Source organism: Galeopterus variegatus, unplaced genomic scaffold (genome assembly GCF_000696425.1).
Source record: "Galeopterus variegatus unplaced genomic scaffold, G_variegatus-3.0.2 Scaffold1058, whole genome shotgun sequence".
NCBI lineage: Eukaryota > Metazoa > Chordata > Mammalia > Dermoptera > Cynocephalidae > Galeopterus > Galeopterus variegatus.
Genome location: NW_007727169.1, coordinates 101,494 through 122,656, shown reverse-complemented (window position 1 = coordinate 122,656; position 21,163 = coordinate 101,494). Strand labels below are relative to the sequence as shown.

The 21,163-nt window shown below is 38.1% G+C and overlaps 1 protein-coding gene across 1 annotated transcript in view; it reads right to left on the bottom strand.

The window, feature by feature from the left end:
• Positions 1-21,163, bottom strand: part of TRHDE (thyrotropin-releasing hormone degrading enzyme) — a 374,981-nt gene that overhangs the window by 341,593 nt on the left and 12,225 nt on the right. Inside the window, 1 exon segment of the mRNA XM_008574522.1 lies at positions 19,798-20,071. Within this exon segment, the coding sequence (XP_008572744.1) occupies positions 19,798-20,071 (274 nt within the window).

Sequence of the window (21,163 nt, the reverse complement as noted above, 5' to 3'; positions counted from 1 at the left end):
AGACAAAAAAAATAAATAAATAAATAAATAAATAAATAAATAAAAAAGAACAAAGAAATGAACTACAAAGAAATGCATTAGAGTTATCAAAAGGCAAAAAAAAATTATGCAACTAGACACTAAATTGAGATGTGAGTTTCTTCTCAACCAAGTGAGATAGGGAATAACACTGGATTAGAGAAATAATTCAATGAGGAATGCATCATCTAGTCTTTATAGATGAGATTTTAGGTAACAGCTTTGAAAAATACAGAAATAATATTTAATTGGACATTTTATGTATCACCTTCTATTTTAAAAAATGAGTGTGTAACATTAACTTATTACTCAATGAAAGCAATTCTACAGCTACTGATGTAACCTGGACTGGGCTTGTTACTCTCTGACAATATGATACACTGCAGGAATAGATAAGGATTGAAGAAAAATCAGCTTCTACATGTCAGGTACTTTATATATATAATCTTGTTTCATCTAACATGCATAATAAAATCTTGTTAGATGAACTGAGATTGCTTATTTAAAGCAGTTAAGTAAAACAGCTAATATGTAGTAGAGCCAGAATCAGCTCCAGAATCTGTCAGGCCTTAAATTCCTTCCTCTATGCCATACGTATCCACTGATCTAAAAAATGGACTGTCAACATGCCCATTAAACAATCACTCTTAGATATCAATTGTCTGAAGAAGTCATCGGCAAATGCTGGGTCACAGGCAATTTTTCCTCACATTCACCGATGTGTGCATGGAGTACAAATAGTCTATGAGATTGGAAGAGAACTAAACATACTTCAGCCCCCAAGAAACGCAGGAGTCAGAGCTGCTCTGCTCTGAGAGCCCAACCTGAATTCTCTCCTAGTCCTTCCTCCATAATGACTTGAACCAGAGGAGGATCTTAAAGAAAGCAAAAAATGTGTTATCTGTCTTAATGTTACTGAAACTTTCGGGCAGTTATTGGTTGAATCCCAAGTGTTCTATACCATACAGTACAGAAGAAACAGGCATGACAAAAAGAGTACCTACACCAAAAATATCTAATATTTAATTAAAACTGCATTTTTACAGGTGCAAATTGTGTTAGCTGCAAAATTCATCCTCAAAACCTCAATTAACTACTTTGTTGTGTGGAGTTATTAGGTATTACCTATTTAGACAATAAAAAGATTTCAATTTTAGTTTTAGTTGAGCCAATTCATGGCTGTTCTCTGTAATGACAACAAGCAACTAGCTCAGCTGTTCCCTACATAAACTAGAAACTATAGGTATCACATTAGCATAAAATAAACAAAATATCCCTCAAGTTCTCTCATCTTCTCACAGCCAATATTCAATACATCATGACTCCTAGCAGTTTTGCCTTCAAAATACATTCCAAATCCCACTACTTCTCTACTGTCCACACTCTGCAGTAACAACTCACATGGTCTCTCTGTGTACACCCTTATCTGTGACAGTATAACCCCACACTGCAGACAGAGGCACCTTTTTTGAAATACAAGTCTGATATGCCACTCCTCTGCTTGAAAACTTCCAAAAGCTTCCCATAGCACTCAAAAGGAAAGCAGAAGTCCCTATAATCACCTACCTACACACACACACGCACGCATGCGCGCACATATGTGCACAGACATGCACACACATATCTGATCTCATCACCTACTATTCTCTTCTTCATTCCAAATCTCTTCTTGCAACACCTGCAGCACTCCAGGCATTCCCCTGCCTCTGTACCTGTATTAGTCTGTTTTGTGTTGCTATAACAGAAATACCTGAGACTGGGTAATTTATAAAGAACAAAGGTTTATTTGGCTTATGATTCTGGGACGGCTGCATCTGGCACGGGCCTCAGGCTGCTTCTACTCATGGCGGAAAGTGGCAGGCAGCTGGCAGGTATAAGCAGATCACATGGTGAGAGGAAGCAAGAGAGAGAGAGAAGGTGCCAGTGTCTTGTAAACAGCAAGCTCTCTCATGGGAACTAATAGGGTGAGAACTCACTCACTACCCCCACGCCCCAGGGAGAGCATTAATCCATTCATGAGGAATCCACCCCCATGGCTCAAACAGCTTCCCACACTGTCACACTGGCAATCAGATTTCCATGTGAGTTTTGGGGGGACAACACATCCAAACTCTATCAGTACCTTTGCACTGGCTGTTCCCTCTGCCTGGAATTCTCTTTCCCAAGATATCCAAAGACTCACTCCCTCAGGTCAGTCTTTGCTCAAACACTCATTTTCAGAGAGGCCTTTCCTCATCACCCTGCTCCCTTTTTCTGCTCTATTTTTCTCCTTAGCACATATCACCATCTCACATATTGTATATTTTCATTTTTTTATCAGTCTTGCCCCACTGGAATAGAATGTAAACTCTGTGAAGTTTTGTCTGTTTTATTCATTGCTGTGTCCATCGTGCCTAGAACAGTGCCTGGATCATGTGAAAATTCAACAAAATATTTGTTGAGTGAACGTTACTCTACGACTGAATGAATGCTTATTTTCTTGTTTGCTACAGCTGAAGTATGTACATCTACTTCCTCTAATACTATTGCCAACTTATTTAATGTAAATTTAAAATAAATGAGAAATTAGAAGTCTCATGTACATGGGTGAGTACTGGAATTTCGTATATCGTAAAATAATTCCTGCCCTCCCTGATTTAACAATATTAGCATTAGGCAAATTTTGAAAAAGCATTTACTAGCCTGTGATTTACTTAGTTCATAGTTACTTTCCAACATGGAATCAAAAATTAATAGAGGAATTAATGAATACTGTCCTTTAGTTTGTTTTCAGTGAATACTATAGATATGGAAAACATTCATAAGAAATAAATGTGTCTAAGTCCTACTTGTTCCTCTTGAAAAATATTAGATTAAGTCAGCTCATCTCATAACTTTTTTAGAAGAAAACTCAAAGAGGTTCAACTGGATCACCACTAGCAGAAAAAACTCTCAGCCATGAAGCAGGTAGATGGAAAAAGAGAATGACAGAACAATCCACACTGCCTGGGACCTGTCTTCAGTCTAGAGTTTCCCAGTACTAATAAATCCAGCAAGATGGAGTTGATTTGTGCTACTGAGATGAAATTCCAAATGGGCAAAGAAATATTATTACTTTTCTCTGCCAAGTCAGGGAGAGGCAGAACACTGAGAGAGAAATCTAGGAGTGTATCCTAATATTTGATAAGTATGGAAGGGTAATATGGCCATGTCTGAGGAGAAGAAAAGTGTTTTAGGCATGGTTGGTGAAATCAGTAAAATTACTGAAGAAAACTATCTACTTTTGTCAGATTGTGCCTATTCATTTTGACAGACTTTGCATCTTCAACAATAAAATGTCACTACTGTTGGGGTTTTTTGACCTGGCTTGGGAATGCCCTGCTCCTACATATTAAACCTGATGGAGAAATACCCTTTCTACATCCTGATATGACTATTCTAATACGGTTGGGGTGAATTGTATTAAAAATACTAGGACTTATTACTGAGGAGGTAAATGATTATTGTAGCCAAAATTCTCCTGGATTCATAGTCACCATCAGATGAATAATTGTTTGAGTTGTTATCAATGGCAATTTATAATGCTGTGATTTCACCTAAAGAATCATACCATGAACAACAATGTACCATCATCACCTTCTGTTATTGTCTATAATGACCTAGCTAGGATCCTTTTGATGAGATTTAGCAATCTATTAACCTATTTTTCAGAAAGATAAATTGTTGAAAATGATTTAACCTAATTTGTGGAATGACATTTATTATTTTTTATTGAACATACCACATGCCATCTTTATATCTTTGTCAGAATTGTTTTGATGTTATTGTTGGAAAGTCGAGACTTTCTAATACAAATACAAAAAAGGACATTGAATGATATAACACTCATGTAACCATCTCCCAGAATTGAGGGCTTTTATTGTTGAAATTTTACTGGGGTCTTTTTTTGATGGGGTATTCTAATAAAAAAGTTCGATCTCAATCTCTCTTGCTCTCTCTGTCTGAATCTTTAACCACAGGATGAGATGACAGATACATGGGACAATAAGACTGATTTCTGCTTATCTACAACCCTGTGCAACCTGCTTACAGAGGTAGCACCTCCCTAAAGAGACCAGCATGTTATGAATTATGTACTATTTAAAAAGGTCAGTCATGGACTTGGAAAAATAGATTCCCTATATCAATAATTTCCTAAAACATCCCTCGTTTATTTATGTGTATAATCTGGCTCAAGAATACTGAGAGTCAAGGGAAATCTAAGGAAACACCCTAGATGAGGACAGCCGTCTCAGAGATGGACCTCGTTATGAAAGAAGCTCATTAGTAACAGTCCTCTTGATTAGACAGACATTGCTCTAAAACTTCCAATAGTCTGTGTCATCTGAAGATGATAAATAAGCTTCACCAGCTATTTTTCAACTTGATTCATGAATTGGCTATCACGGAGAGAGGCCTATATGTTTACATAAATCCAAACCAGATTTTCTCTGAAGCATCCTCTGGCAGGATCACTGTGACTCCAAAATTTCCTTATATTTTTGTATAATCCTCTGGATTACTAGGCACTATAAGCTCAAAACATTGCCAAATTTTCTAAATTACATCAAGCTTTCTCTGCAGTTGCCCCCATTTTATGGTGGTACTTCCTTTCCACATTTAGAACTAAGAAATCAAAGTAGATATTAAATTCAAAATATACAGTAGTAAACTTCTAATAAAATCTGGAGGATGAAGGATTATTGACATTCCTATTTCCAATGAAGGCCAAATATATTTTATATCTAAATCTAAAGAATCTAAAAACTGTAACTAGTAGATTACTCGGGGAAACTGAAAGAGTATAATTAGATTGTTGTGGAAAATGCTTGCAGAACCAGATAGAACCTGTTTAATATTTTAGTTCTAATATCCACCCACTATGTGAAAATGATCAAGCATTCGGTCCTGCCAGATTCCATTTCCTCATCCATAAAATAGGGATAATGATAGCAGCAACATCACGTGTTTGCTCTTCCTGATTCTGGCACACTTTTAGTGTTCAATAAATGTCTGATGCTGCTACTGGTTTTAATAACAATCCATGCCAGAGACTGCTAATTGTCCACCAATGTCGATTTCCCTCATTCCTTATATTTAGAACCCCTCATTTTTAGCTTGACACATGGCCTTATGGAATGAAGACGTTATTTTCCAACATCTTTTGCAGCTAGTTATGCATGTGATAAAGTTATGGTCAGTAGGGATTAAAAAGAAATGCTCAGATAGACAGCATGGGAAGGAAAGCTTTAGTCAGTGCTTCTCATTCAGGAGTGTACATCAAAGCCTTTTAATATACTAGCAAAGCTGACACCCCATATCTGAAGGTTCAGATTCAGTAAGTCTTGAAAAACAGTCTCCAGGTGATTCTAATACACACATGTAGTTTAAGAACCACTGCTGTGGGGCCTCCACCAAGACTCACACTTTTTTTTTTTTAATTTTAATTTTTTATTTTTTATTTTATTTTTTTTGGTGGCTGGCCAGTACCAGGGATCACACCCCAGACCCCGGTGTTATCAGCACCAGGCTCTAACCAACTGAGTGACCAGCTAGCCCTCTCATACATTTAGAATATGAAGAGTAGGGCCGGCCCGGTGGCGCACTGGAGAGTGCACTGCTTGGGAGCACGGCGGCGCTCCCGCCGAGGGTTCGGATCCCATGTGGAGACTGGTTCCCGCTCACTGGCTGAGCGCAGTGTGGACGCAACACCAAGGGTTGCGATCCCGTTGCCGGTCCCCGGTACGGGCGCGACACCGAGGGTTGCAATCCCGTTACTGGTCAGTAAAAAAAGACAAAAAGGAAAAAAAAAAAAAAAAGAATATGAAGAGTAAACGAACAGTCAAACAGTACATTGAAAACACGGCAAACTAAACAACATGCAGACAGTAACTATAACAGCCAAATAAGCTCATAGGAAATAGTATAAAAAGTTCCTTCTCACTTGTTCTTTATGCATGAGGAGCTACTTCCTTTCACTATCTCTTCATTTACAGTAACTATCACAGAAAGATATGGAAACCCTTGCCTCTTACTCCTGTTATTCTAATTGCATTTGTGCCCACATTCACCTGCAGAAGTAAGTAGAAATCAGTGAGTGAATAAGTCTTGATGAGTCCTCTGACATCCCATGAATACCTGCTCCAGATGGGCAGCAAACTTCCAGATGGAGTCACCTCCATACCTTTTAATATAGAGTCATCAACCACCAAAGTCCTTCCTCTACAGCAGCGGTTCTCAAGCAGAGGTGATTCTGCCAGAGCACATTTGGCAATGTCTGGAGACATATTTAGTCACAGCTGGATGTGCTACTGGCATCAGTGAATAGAGCCCAGGGATGCTGCTAAACATCCTACATTAAACAGGACAGACCCCTCACGACAAGGAGTTATCCGGTCCAAAATGCCAATAGTGTCAAGGTTCCAAAGGGTGTTGAAGGGAACCCCTCCTCTATAGGTCTGTGGTTAGAATGTTTAAAAGATATGTTCTCTGAGAAGCAGCTCACATCTAGCTAGAAAATAAGCTCCCTAAAGAGAGAGGCACCCCTGTGTCTGCCCAGTAGGCATTCAACCCTAACATTTGTGAGCCAGCACAGTAAAGCAGTGAGGAGTAGGGGTCTGCAATTAGATCACCTGCACTTGAGCCCCAGATCCAGCATTTACAGCGGGCAAGCTACACCTTTCCTCTGAGCCCACACTTCCTTATCTGTATAACACAAAAAATACTGTGGTAGAAACTTCCTCATATAATTGTTCAAATTAGATGAGATGATCCATGTAAAGTCCTTTGAAAAGTACCTGATACATACTAAGTGATTCAAAACATAATGCTATTTTAAAATAAAATAATAAATTAAAATAATTAGATAAATGAATTTTTGTGAAGTGCCAAAAAAATGGAAAATCTCTTCTTTTTCATCTTTTAACTTGTATGTTCTTTTGCTCCACCCCACCTTTAATCATAGCCTGATAACAAGCAGTATATAACTTAATTTTTTTATATATGAACATAGATAATAGGCACAGACACCTTTGTGTTACTGGTTTAACCTCCATCTCTTCACCTTTCTCCCCCTGGTTTCTTCCTGGGAGCAATCCTTCTGTAAACCTAAGACTATTCCATCTTCCCACATATGACAGAACCATAGAGAAATACACCTTACACACATCTTACTTCCCTTAAAATTAGACTATAAGTCATTTGTACAATGTTGGTAATCATTGGAAAAATAAACACTACAAATTTCTGCAACTTTTCACAGTGGCACTATGCTGGGGTGTCTAGATGAAATAGCAGTATTTCCCGTCTTCACTTCGCAAACAATGTCTCTTCACTCTTTGCAAACTACCTTTTCTAAGCTATTCCCACCAAGACTCCCATTTTAATCGCCTCTGCTCAGCCTCCCCCAACCCCAACTGCAGTCCTAGCCAGTTCACCAGCAACACATCATCCTGTTTCTCTCTGTGATGCTGCCAAGCGTCGAGCACCTGCATGGGCCAGGCACTTTGATGGGCACTTCACTGCCACTGTCTCTTTTCAGTTTCTCAACAACATTACAAGATATTCATTGTTATCCCCATCATTCTAAATAAGAGATGCCTGTTAAGAAACTTGCCCCTAGTAAGCAGTGGAATCCAAAATCCAACCCTGCTCTGCCAAATACAATGCTATTTCCACCAACTTTCTCTGCCAGCCACTTCTCCCCGGCCTGCTAGGAAACACATCGTTTAACAGAGTCCCTTTACTCCCAGCTGACTCTTTACACAGGAATCTTTCACTCTCTTTCTGTTCACAATGCCTCTCCATAGGGGAAGGGAAGGTAAAAGGATTTCTCCCATCATAAGTGTCTCTTACATTCCCGCAGAGGCCCTTCTGATGGAATTTCTCATTGTCTAAGAAAAAACTAGGACCGCTCTTCCATTCAGACAAAGTGATCCTGTTTCAAATGATTATTTTTCCCTATTTGAAATTCTGACAGACATTTCTTCATTAATTCTAGGCATGTGTGGAGATAACCTAACTTTCAGCCCAACTTGCCATTTAAAAGATTTACATCTCATCAGAGAGGAACATATAATAAATTTGTCATTTTTTTTTTTTTTTAAATAAAGAACTCCATATTTCTTCATTTTCTCTCACTGCTATGACAGGATTGTGTAGCATTCGGTTTCAAGGGAAGGAAAGATGTGAGATGCTTCACTCTGGTCAGTCCTCCCCCTAAACCTGGAACTCTGCAAAGAAGAGTAGGACGAAGTAAGAGAGGAGGGGAAAGAAAGCAAGAGAAAAACTTCCAGAAGTCAGAGGACAGTGCCAACGCACCATCCTCTCAGGCAAGCAACCTGAAACTTTGAGGTTTTCTCTGATTCAGTTTCATCCTTTGTCACCAAAATCAAGACATTCATCAAAGCCTATTGATTTTTCTTTCAAAACAAATCTTATATCACCTATTCTTTGAATATTTACTGAGAGACTACTGTGGGCAAGGAACTGTCTTGTATACCATGAGGTATATGCACGCTATACATATTTCTGTGAGCCTCCCAGAATATATATATATACACACACACATGCATATACAATATATACTATGCATATTTTTGTGAGCTACGTACATATATATACAAACATGTAGTGCATGTATTTGTAATTATACATATAACATGTATAATAAATATATGAGTGTGTTTTTCACTGGAAACACTCTTGTCCTTACAGATCTAGCAATCTAGTAAGGGAAAAAAGAAGTGCCAAAGACAACATGAATTTATTGGGATGATGATCCAAACAGAATTACAATTGAAGGCCTATTACAGTGCAAAGAAGGGAAAGAATCCAGTGGGGGCCAAGGTTTTGGGGAGAAGATGAAACCTAAAACTTCCTAGAAGAATAGTTATGCTCTTGTGCTAGGATAATTCTTCCTTTTTAAACCTATGTTCTTTAAAAACTCAATTCAGTAATTGAATCCAACATTTTATAGGGCTATGTTTTTTTAAAAAATGTTTCATTGAATGTGAAAAAGGCATATGGACAGTCAGAGAATTTGCCTTTCCCAGGTCTAAACCCCCATTATCCATGCTAGATCATGACCTTCTGGCTCTCCCGCCTCCAATTTACTTGGCATACATCTTCGAGATTAATATTTTGTAAGCCTCACATTAATCCCTTATCATTCCCTTATCCTTCTGGGATCCTTATTTTTTTCCATTTCCAATCTGAGCTTGTCTCTCTGACCCCACTCTACTCACCCAATTTTATTTCCTGCAACTCTCATCCCGCGCTTTTCTCTGGACCTAGCGTAGACAAGAGTACCTTCTCTAGAGCTCAATTTCCTAGGTCTCAAGGCAGGTTCTGCCACTTGGAAGCCACAGAATCATAAGCAAGTTATGTATTCGCTCTCTCAGTACCTCATTTTCCTCATCTAGAAAATGGGAAAAACAGTTCCTGCCTCAAAGCATTAAATTAAATGATAATTAGAACAGTGCTCTCTTAATGATATCTATACTTATCTGATGTTTTTGCTTACAGAATGTACTCTCTCCTTTCTTGATAATGTCACACTGCTTTTTCTTTGAGAAACTGCCCCTATAGGCATGCTGATGAAGAAGCCTTGGCATCCACATCATCTCTTGCGGTGGGAACTCAATTCAGGGGAAAAAAATGCTTACCTCTCTCCTTAGAATTTGAGGACTGCAGCTAATATAATCTGGTGACAGTGCCCCAAGAAGACTCTAAATTGGTATCCATTGTCTAGATTCTCAAAGCTATCCATCCCAAAGCACAATTGCTTCACTCTCTATTTCTGTGGACTTCCCGAGATCCTACCACTGATTTTCTCTTCTGCTTAAGTTTTCCTGAGTTGCTTTCAGATATCTGCAACCAATTAATTGATATATTAATCTTCTCACTCTGAAGAAAACCCAGTGGTCATCCTTTCCATGGACACTCTTCCTATCACAAAGAAGGTTCACTAATTTGCCTTGCACCTACCCATATCCACCCATCTCTCAAGATCCAATTCTTCTCAACAATTATCCATGCCTTCATTGCTCTCCTTCTCAGTTCTTCTTCATATCTAACACCCCATTGAATTTACCTTCTCTTTACAAAGTAGTGCCTTGTACCTTTCAGTGTGTGGTAGTACCTTGCCTTGTTAAATGGCTCCTGAGCCCCTTACAAAAACAAAAAGTGTACATGTTGTCTTATGCACAGTATTTAACATGATGCTAAGCCCAAAGAGGACATTGGACATTTATTAATTAGTTGATTAAGATTAATCAGAAAAGTTTAGGAATTTTTCCTCTTCCTGTCACTCAAAGTCCTACATGTATGTGAACTTCTTATGCATCTGCCCAGTGTGTTCTCTCCTTGATCATCTTAATTATGTCATAATTTTCCAAATATCTCAGTTCATTATTAAGTATGTCTGTGCAATATACATTTGTGAATGAGTAAAGAAATTGTTTTCCACGGTTTTAAAAAATATAAGAAATAAATAATTTTCAGGGCCATGTGAACAGTACATATGGATAGTGATTGTTTTAGGATTTGCTAGTTCCTCTTAAATTAAGCCTAATCAGAAAACAGAAGAATCTCACACACCCAGCAAGTTTCCCTCCCGTCATCTGGTCCAATATGGAAGTCAAGAAACATTAGCAGGTGGCAGTGGCTAAGGACAGACAGTACTATTAGTACTTTTGATGTCTTCTTCCACTCTGAATATTCAGCTTTATTTATCCATCTGAATGCAAAGTTCCTCCAGGAATAATATTTGATTCTTCAGAAAAGAATTTTTCTCTTTGTTTCCTGCAAGTTCCATCTCTAGAAATGTTAATATATCTCAACCAAATATTGAGGTTAGTCTTTCTGAAATTTGACATCAAAACCTATAAGAATCATTGTAACCTGAGTAACATCAATCTTTATAATATTATGTTGTCTAATCGTTTGTTTTATATCATGGTTACCCAGAGATTTTTCTCTGGACTGCAGTGTATTTTGTGTCTGAGACTAAATGCAAAAGTTTAGCTATTTTTTCATGCCAGCTGTGATCTAAGCAACTCCATTCACTTGCCCATACCTCCACTTAATGCCTCTTACTTAATCCTCAGGAAAGTTGAGCCAGACCAGCATAGCAGCCTTAAATAGGAAGACAGATCCTGGTCGAGTAAATAATGGAGAAAAGGAATTGGGAGTCTTTTGGCAAAGATGATAAGACATTTTGTATTATCCCTATGTTTCTAAAGAAAGCTCCTAATGTGAACTGAAGCCCTCCCAAGCTCAAATCCTTTAATCGTTCCCCTCTGCCTGAAGCAAAAAATCAAAACTCCTTAACATGGCACACAAACCCCTTCATGATCTGGCTCTTGCATGTATCCAACTTCATCTCTCACCCCTGCCCTCCTCAAGATTACACAGCACTCTGCCTCTCTTAGATTATAATATCTTGGCTAAAACAGTCATTTAAAGTAAAAGTCCTAAAGATTTAGAAGGAGAAAGAAGAGGGAAAGTCAAAAAATAATAAAAAATCGTAAGTCAGAAGGAAAGTAAACAGCAAAGAAAGACAAAGCAAACTTTTTTACATTATCAGATATATGCCATTACTTTATTCTAGATATGCTGGCACCACATCTAAGAGACAACTGGACTGGTAGCCCTTGCGGTCACCCAAAGTCCTACCAAGAAGACTAAGGAAAGGAGGATCACAGGCAGAATCATCTCGCTGTACCAGGACAGAAATAGACCTGGCTGTGCACTATGCAATCTATCATACCACACTCCAACCGTGAATACTCTGCACTGACCAACTGATCTGTTTTAGAGATTTGATTTCACATCAAGTTTTTCCCCTTAGCTTCTCTTAACCTCTTCAATACGTAGACTCTTAAACCCCAGGGCAGTTGATAAACTGTGGACAACATAACAAAACACATTCATCACTGAATCCACTCTCAGCGCAAGCCAGCCACCAGGGGATGGAGATTAGCTGAGGCACATTCCATACACCAATATCCCAACAAAATCTCGGGGCTGGACAGTCCTATAAGCTTCTCCACTAACTCCTCTCCTGCTTGTGCTGTTAACACATCCCTCCAACCTATCATTCCACCTGCTGTGCAAATAATTCTTACTTTCAACACTCTTATCCTTTATACAAACTCCTTACACCTGCTACTTCTGTCCACATTCTCATCCTTATGGAGATCTGCTCTCATCCATCCTCAGGACCAGAGGCAGGAGTAAGCACTTTCCAAGCTCCCGCCAGTGCTGCTTTTACACCACTCTTCCTCCACTTCCATGAAAATCTTCTCTTCTTTTAAAGTTCATGACTCTCACTAACCTTCTTCCCCAACCAGGTCTATGGGTAATTCTCTCACACTTCTTTGATGAGCCCAAAATCTGGCTTACAGCTTTCCTACCAACATTCTCAAGGAGAATTCCCTCTCCGTCTTATTGACATTTGTTCCAGTACAACCTCGTAGTTATTTTATCTCTGCTCACTGGATGATTCTATCCTCAGTCCCCTTCTACCACCCAACCTTGCAATAATAGGCTTAACATTCCTCCACCTAACCCTGAAACCTAACACCCTCTCCATCACAGACCATCTTTCCACCACATCTACTTCACCTCTCCATTCCTACTCTCATGAGAACTTTTAGTCTTCAAACCTCCCAATCCATTTTTCATGACTATCTCTCCCATTCTGGGTTTACTTGTCTCCCGGCTACCCTGGATTCCATGGCCAATGATTTCAACAATGCTTTTACTGGCCCTCTAGGTGTCAACCCCCAGGTTCAATCTCCCTACATCTTCTTTCTCTATTCCTGTTCCTGAGTTCTTAAAACTTGCAGAAAGGCACAAAAGACTGTTGATATTTCCCCTACAGACACAAGCCATTAAACATCAGGTAGTCCTTGCCTGCTGTCTGGAAACCTTTTTGTTCTCTTCTTGTAGATTCAGCTCTCCTGTCATGTAAAAATCACTTGCAATAGGCTCTGCACAAATATATTTCCTTCTCCCTTCACTTAACTAGCACTCTTAAAATCACAGTCCACAATCATTGCATCCATTTCTTCACTCTACACTCATGCCTTACCAGAATCTATTGGCTCCATTTCTTCCACACTAGTGCAATTCCTGGAGGTTCATCAATTTTATTTTATTTTTTTTTTCTTTTTAAGTTCTCAAATCCCTTGACCTTAATAAACCCCTGAGCTGGCCATGTAGCCTGCTGACACCACTACAGGCCTGATTGGGGTACCCATGCCAGACTCAGGCATATCTATTATGCAGCAGAAGTGAGCTGGAGTCATAAACCAAAGACAAGCACTCACATGCCAACCCAGACCCACCCAGCTGCCACCAGCCAATCGACGACACTCAGAGACTTTGCTTTCCTACTTGAGAACAGAAACCGTTCCTGTTCTTTCAGTTCTTAAGAACCACCCCATTTTTCCTCCCCTGTAGCAGATCCTCCAGAGCCTAGACTCTGCAATGGATTAAGTTCCCTATCTGTCCTTTGCCCATCAGTACTCATCTCTCTTTAACATCTCTTTTTTATTTTTTGACCGGTAAGGGGATTGCAACCCTTGGCTTGGTGTCGTCTGCACCACGCTCAGCCAGCGAGCACACCGGCCATCCCTATATAGGATCCGAACCTGCGGCCTCGGTGCTACCAGCACCACACTCTCCCGAGTGAGCCACGGTGCTGGCCCTTTAACATCTCTTTTTACCTGCACTTCTCACAGAGTTCCTTAAAAACAATGATATCTGTGTTGTAACATTTATATTTCAATATTAGTCAAAATGACTTCTCACAAATTTCCATGCCCCAGGTATTAACCTAACCATAAGGTTTTGGAAACCCCCTGAAATTGTGATTTCTCTGTAGAAAATTTACTCAGTTAGATGTTCAGTGCCATTTCACTAAGTACCTACCATTTTCTACATACAATATGAACAACTGACCTTACAAAGATGAGTAAGACAGAGTGCCTGCCTTCAAAGAGTTCACAGCCTAGAGGAGCAAAGCAGCCAGCAAGAAAAGGCCATGAACAGCAGGATAAGGTCTATAAGAGATGGGTATACAAAGTATTCTAAGAGTACAAAGAAGGATGGCTACCTCTTCCTGGAGTAGGCAGGAAGCTTCTACTTATATTCCTAAATAAACCACAATCCAACTCTTTGGCTACTATTTCTTTTTCTTTCTCTATGGACCATTACTACATTTGTAAAGCAATCTGACCAGAATGCCTAATGACAGCAGGACTCCTATTATTAATATAAAATTTTTTAAAAACTAAAAGAGAATATTCTAAGTGCCACCTAGCTTCTTCTCACTGGCTATGAAAATTACAAAAGAGAAGAGATGAGCTTAAGAATAAACTGTCCAGTTTTCAAGCAAAATATAGAAAAATGTAAAGAACCAGGACCTGCTGGGTTTGAAATTATATATATAGGTCACTGTCAGGAGAACATGCTCTAAAGCTGAAGCCAAGGATGTGATTTTGTTAAGACCTCAGAAACTCTTAAAGAGATGCCCCATACCTCTTCAAAAAGACAAAAGGCTGTATAAGGATCTGAAGGGCATGCCTCATGAAGCCTCTCTGTTAAATAATAGAACATCTAAGAACCTTTATTCCACAGAGCCTCAAAGAAGACAAAGTTTCATCTTAAAAAGATCTGTGGGTATAGTTTTGAATAATGAAATGGATATAACCTGATACATAAAAAGCCAACTTTGTACTGGTACGAAACAAGCTGAGGATATTCATTTCTATTGCAAACTCTACTACCTTTTAATTGCAAACACAAATTACTTTTATTAAATTATTATTTAAGTGCTAACAAAACTAAAATCACTTTTTAACTGGAAAAGAAAAGGAGGAATTGGTAAAAGGACATGAAAATCAACTACATTGCATATTGATAAATTAAAGTAAAAAATATAAAAAAAGAAAAGAAAGGATGTCCTAGAAGGCAAAATTAAGAGCCCAAAGAATAGCACTAAATGCCAAAAAGAACAACTCACTAGGAGTAGCACCAAGCCATAATTAAGGAGCTGGTAAGGTAACATGTTCCCAGCTGGATTTCAGAATTGCTATGGGAAGAATTGTATCTTCCCATTGTCTACATTCTTGAATGGAAATGGCTATGACAATAATCACATTCCTATTTCACCATTGTCATTGGCAGGGGCAGAGAGGAAGGATAGATAACTTTTCTCTCTAGTTAACAGGTCTTCAGAGAGAGAGAGAAACCATGCCCAAGAAACCAAACCCAAGTCTTCTAATCTGCACCTGGACCTAAAGTAGATGGTGAGATCCTAGGCCTCAAACTTGAGCCTAATGTTGTGATGGGATGAGACACATTGGTGAGTACATATTGTGTGTGAGATGAATGTAGATAATTTGGGGGCAGAGAACAAGCTGTTAATTTTGAAACAGGCCTGCAAAATCTTTGACACTCCTCCCATCAAGAGCTGTGGTCTATGCCCTCTTCCGTTGAATCAGGACTATCCTTAGTGATTCACTTATAATCAAGAGAACATAGTAGAAATGATGCTGTGTGACTTCTGAAGATAAGTCAAAAAAGACCATATACTTTCCACCTCATTTTTTGGAACACTTACCTTTGGAGCTCTGAACTACCTTGTGTTGGGCCGGCAGGATTGGGAGGGCCGGGATTGGGAGGACCAGAAAGCGGCAACAAAGTAGCGATGGAGCCTCCATCTTGTTAACTCCACCCCTCCTTCCCTCTCCCCTCTTCTCTCCCCGGAAGGCGGAAACCAGAAACTGAACCCTGCTCAATTCCATACCATATATGGGCAAAAAAACCACCAACAGCCCTCCCCCTAAAAATACCTGCTTGTATCCACCCTGGGCGCAACTTCCCCGGCCTCACTCCCTTGCAGGCCATGGAACCTCACCTGAGAGTGCTTCCATTAAAGCTTGCCTCGAACCCTTTGCCTAGCTCCTCTTGTTACTTACCACCGCCAATTTGAACCAGACACTTTGTAAAACCATCCTGAGGCCACCATGCTTTGAGCAAGCCCAGGCCAAATGGAGAGACCACACACAGACGCTACGGCTGGCTGCCCTAGCTGATGTCCCAGAAAACTGACAGCACAACCACCAGATAAAGATGTTTCCAAATGATTCTAGCCCCCAGCTGTCAAGTTCCCCCCATCATTGTGTTTCCACACCCAAGGTCACAGACATCACTGAGCAGAGACAATTTCTCCACACTATGCCCTTCTGAATTCCTGACCTGCAGAAACTTTGAGCATGATAAAAGGGTTGGTTTATGCCACTAAGTTCTGAAGTACTTTTTATGACATGACAGTAATCAGAATAACATTATAAAGGAAGAATTCATACTTTGCATTTCAAACAAGGAAACCAGGATAAAGATAAATTAAATAATAACCAAGATCACAGAGAAGCAAAGCAAAAATTCATAAACATACCTATATAATTCTAAAATCCATGTTTATAAGCATAATGCTACACTATATTCCATAGAGACATCCCTACCTTTGTATCTTTTCTTATTAACATTTACTCTGCCAAGGATTATATGCACACATTATTTGCTTCTCTAAGACCAAACCATCACTCAAGGCCATACTAAGTTCTACCTCCTCCATGAAGTACAACCCTAGACTCCAACCCTTAGCAATAGTCTTAAATTTATTTTCTACAACTTTTCATTGACATTTAGTGAATACTACTGTCACTAGCTCACAATTAGCAAATGCATTGCTTTCCTATGTATATTCCTTGGCTACCCTCCCAAATTACTCCCCTATACTAGAGTTGGAAATTCAAATGCCTACAGGATTGAAGCAGGCAACACACAGTGAAGTAGACTAGGTGCAAAAGAAAAAAAAAAGTGGCCTGGATTAAGTTACACTGGGAAGCAAATGCTTCATGTAAATGAGTCAGCCACTACCCAGTTACAGCACATTGATTTTCTTCATAGCATGTATCACCACCCAAAATATTATATATTTATTTGTTTATTGCCTGTTTCTCCTCAATAGAATGTAAGCTCTCTGACAGCAGGAACTGTTTCTACTTTGTTTGCTGCTATGGTACCAGAGCTTAAAACAATATCTGGCATTCAGTCAATAAATATCTGTCAAAGGAATAAACGAATGAACAAATATTGCCAAGTGGGAATGTGGGCCCAGTGTTATAAGCTCTTTCAATTTTTCAAGAGAAGCCAGAGATAAATAATTTTATGTGCAATCTCCCAATTTCTAAATGATGACAACTAATTAGAAAAACGTTAAGCCATTTTGGGGATGGGTAAACACAACACGTCTGCAGCCTTGGATTCAGTCTGAAGGCTGAATTTGCAATCTGTGTACTAGAAGGATTTTGGAATTTTTTTTATCTTTCTAATTACTTAGAACAGTGCCTTGTAAACTTGTAAGCAATTTGATAAGCAAATAATGATGGTGATGATGATGCCTCGAATATTCATGCTTAGAACACTGCTACAGTTCAGCTGTGTACTATTAATATACTACTCAAGTTCTTCTCTCAAATCTCAAGGAAAATTGCTTCAGCTTCTGATCTGAAATGACCACCCAGACTTCACATGACCATCCCACATCCAAGGTTCTAAAGTTTTTAGGACATGACAGTAACCAAAACAACATTGTAAAGGAACAACATTCCCATATGCTCCCAGTAATAAAGAAGAAAGGCAGTGAAAAGAAAAGAGATTGGATTTCAAAGGGGTGATAGAAAAAGAGAATCAAGTTTTAAACTCTATTTTCACAGTTGTAAATGAGAATTTCCAATGGCCATTTTGTTTTCCTTTTTACTGATTTTAGTTTTAGATTACACACTCTAAAATTTTACTTTTTTTGAACTTTCCAAGTTCTTTAGTAACATGTTTTATCTTTTCTACATAAAAATTATTAAGTAGGAATTTTTAAATATTGGCTAATTATTTAGAGATTCTTAACTCTAATAAAAAGTCACATGTCAATAATAAGAATGTGTCTGGCTTTAAACATGGGTCACTTAGCAACAAGCATAATTATGTAGGGCTGAGAACACTTGTAAGATACTTTAAAGAAAATATGCTAGTAAAAAGCATTTCCAGTGTACCCTATGCCAACTGACCCACAGCAAGTCAATCAGCTTTTGAAGTTGCAAAGGAAATGAGATGTCTTCGTGTTCCTTTTCTGTGTAGAGTCCAATGAGTACAGCCTTAAAAGTCTGTAGAAGATATCAACAAACATCAGAGGAATTCAACATTACAAATGATTATAAGTCCAAAAGAGTAAAATGCCTGCTAGTCTTCTATAGTCAGCATTCAGGACATTATTTTAATGACTACATAGATTAATTCACTATAATGCAGTTCTTCAATTTTTTTTTTCATTAATTTTTTATGTCAGCAGATTTTATTTTTAAATAGTTTCCATAGTGATTTAAATTAAAAGTAACAGTGAGGAAAATTTCTTTAGCCAAAGCTACTTATCAAAATTTAGTTTATCATGAAGCTCTGAACTTCCTACAGATTAAAAATACACATTTTATTTATCTATTTTTTTTTATATTCAAGGAACACCAAAAATGACACCCACTGGATGGGGAGAACCACAACCTGAATTTTCTTAAAAAACACAGATGAAATTGTGAAATAATTCACACTTGGGCAGAGGGGGAAAAGCCCAAAATCTGGGATCAAACCAACAAAGCCTTTCCACTTACCTACTTTTGGACCCCAGATAAGTTACTTAATCTCTTTAAAGCTCAATTTACTTTACTCATTTGGAAAAAGTGGAATCATAATACTTCATCATAGAGCTAGTATGAAAATTAAAATAAATGCATATTTATCATGTAAACCACTGAAATGAGGAAGAAATTGTTGTCAGTGTGGCCTAGCTTAGCCTAATGCAATGCAACGCCATGTTAAAAGTGCCTAGAACACCATGGTTTCACAAATGATGGAGATCATAGAGAATCCAGTCGACTCTTATCATAAATTTAATGCAGCAATGCTCCCTTTATCTCACCCTTGTTAAGAAAATAAAATAAAAATAAAAATAAGTTGCAAAATGATACCTATAATACTTATATGAACTTTTAAAGCATGGTGTGTATTATAAACAGAAAGATATGTATATACGTAATAATTGTATGATAATATTCACGGAAATGGCAAACATCAAATTCAGGGCAATGGTTACCTCTGAGGAAGGGGGCAAGGCACTGAGAGCAGGAGGGTTACACAGAGGGCTTCAACACTGTTCAGTGTGCTTTACTTCCTCAGCAATTAAATTAGACTAAAGCAAAGATGGTAAAATATTTAGATTCTATAGATCTGGCTAGCAGGCATATGGAGTTTGTCATATTATTTGCCATATTTTCTGTACCTTTAAAATATTTCACAATGGCAGTTTTCCCAGTCACAGAAACAGAAACAGGCAATTTCCCAAAAGAGACAACAGCTATTCTGGGGATACCTGGGAGTGGTGGTGGAGATGAAGGGGGCACAGGTATGATGGGGGTGGGAGGTGGAGGTGATTAAAGGAATGAGAGGACTGGGTATAGAAGAGAATATCCTCTCTGAGTTTTTGAAACAAGGAAGTCACTTTGCCTCCCAAAAATTAAGGAAAGAATTCAGCTATATAAGACTTAAAGAGTTTAGAAATGATTCATTGTTAATCCAGAAATCAGGTTACTTTACAGAGTGTACGTTACCTAAAAACATCATTAAACTGAAAATACTTACTACAACCCCACTCTTGGTGGTAGTTTCTCGGTATGTGAAGTTGCAAATTGCCCAGGCTAAATAATACGTGGACATGAGAGGGGTCTGTGAAAAGTGATCCGTAACCCATCCATCTTCCTCAAACACAGAAGTTTCCACTGGCATATTGGATAAAGATAAATAGGTTGCTTGATGCTTGATGCTGATTTTGAAAGTAGCCTTGTAGATTGGCTCATCAAAACAAGGAAATGCCTTTCTGGCATGTGTAGGTGAAAATTGAGTAATACCAAGGAATCTGGAAAAAAGAAAATGACATTCTTAATTACATTTATGGCTTGAGTTAAGTTATGGCCACATGCTATGCATCTGCTGATAAAATAACATATTTGGTCAAGTTGCAAAAATATGTTTTTTCTGAATCAAACATAAGTACATAAGTAGCACAAAAGCACGACTCATATAAAATACACTCCCTCAATAGAAGTTCTTCAGGGAAGTTTTTGTCTCAATTAAAACAAATTCCCTAAATCCAAAGCAGTACTTGTCAGGTGAAAATTTACACTCAGAAAAACAATTCATTGGCATGACATTAGCAAACATTAGAAAATAATGATTCTCCTTTTTGGTGTGCTTCACTTTCCTCCCTGAAACGTGTGATGTACAACATGTAAAGCAATAAAACCAAAAATCCAAACATTGTCCTCAGATATATGTAGAACATAGACTATCACTGGAGAATATCTGTGCTCTGAAATTTCAACAAGACATAGCCTGTTTTTGTTAAGAAAAAGGACTTTGAAACTTAGTAAATCTTGATCTAAATTCTGGCTCCACAATTTTCTTAGCCATATCATTTTAAACAATTACTAAACTCTTCTAAGGTATAGTTGTTCACTGCTGAAAAAGAAAATAATCAAGTATAACTCAGGAAGTACTGCAAAACTTAGAGGGAGAAAAAAGGTGTAAAGCACATATCACTGCAATAGCATGGAACAATCAATAAACGGCAATCACTGGTTCACAATATTTTCAGCCTTTCTTCGAGCACAGAAACATACATTTATACTAAATAGTCCAGAAACCATTGTTTTTACCGCTTATAATACATATGTTATATTCATACATATTAATAAATATGTCAATGTGTGGGTACACATACACAAATATATATTAGATATATAGATATAGATATATATTTAATACATTCAAGTTTTCAAATTAAGCTGTATCTCATTAAAATTTTAACAAGAAGCCACCTCTACATTCTTTCATAGTTTGTGGTTCCAACTAAATAGACACTCAAATTAAGTACTTTAAGAAGGACACTCTTCTAAATAAGAAAACATTCATGACAAAAGTTAATTAAGCTTTTTTAATAATATTAGTT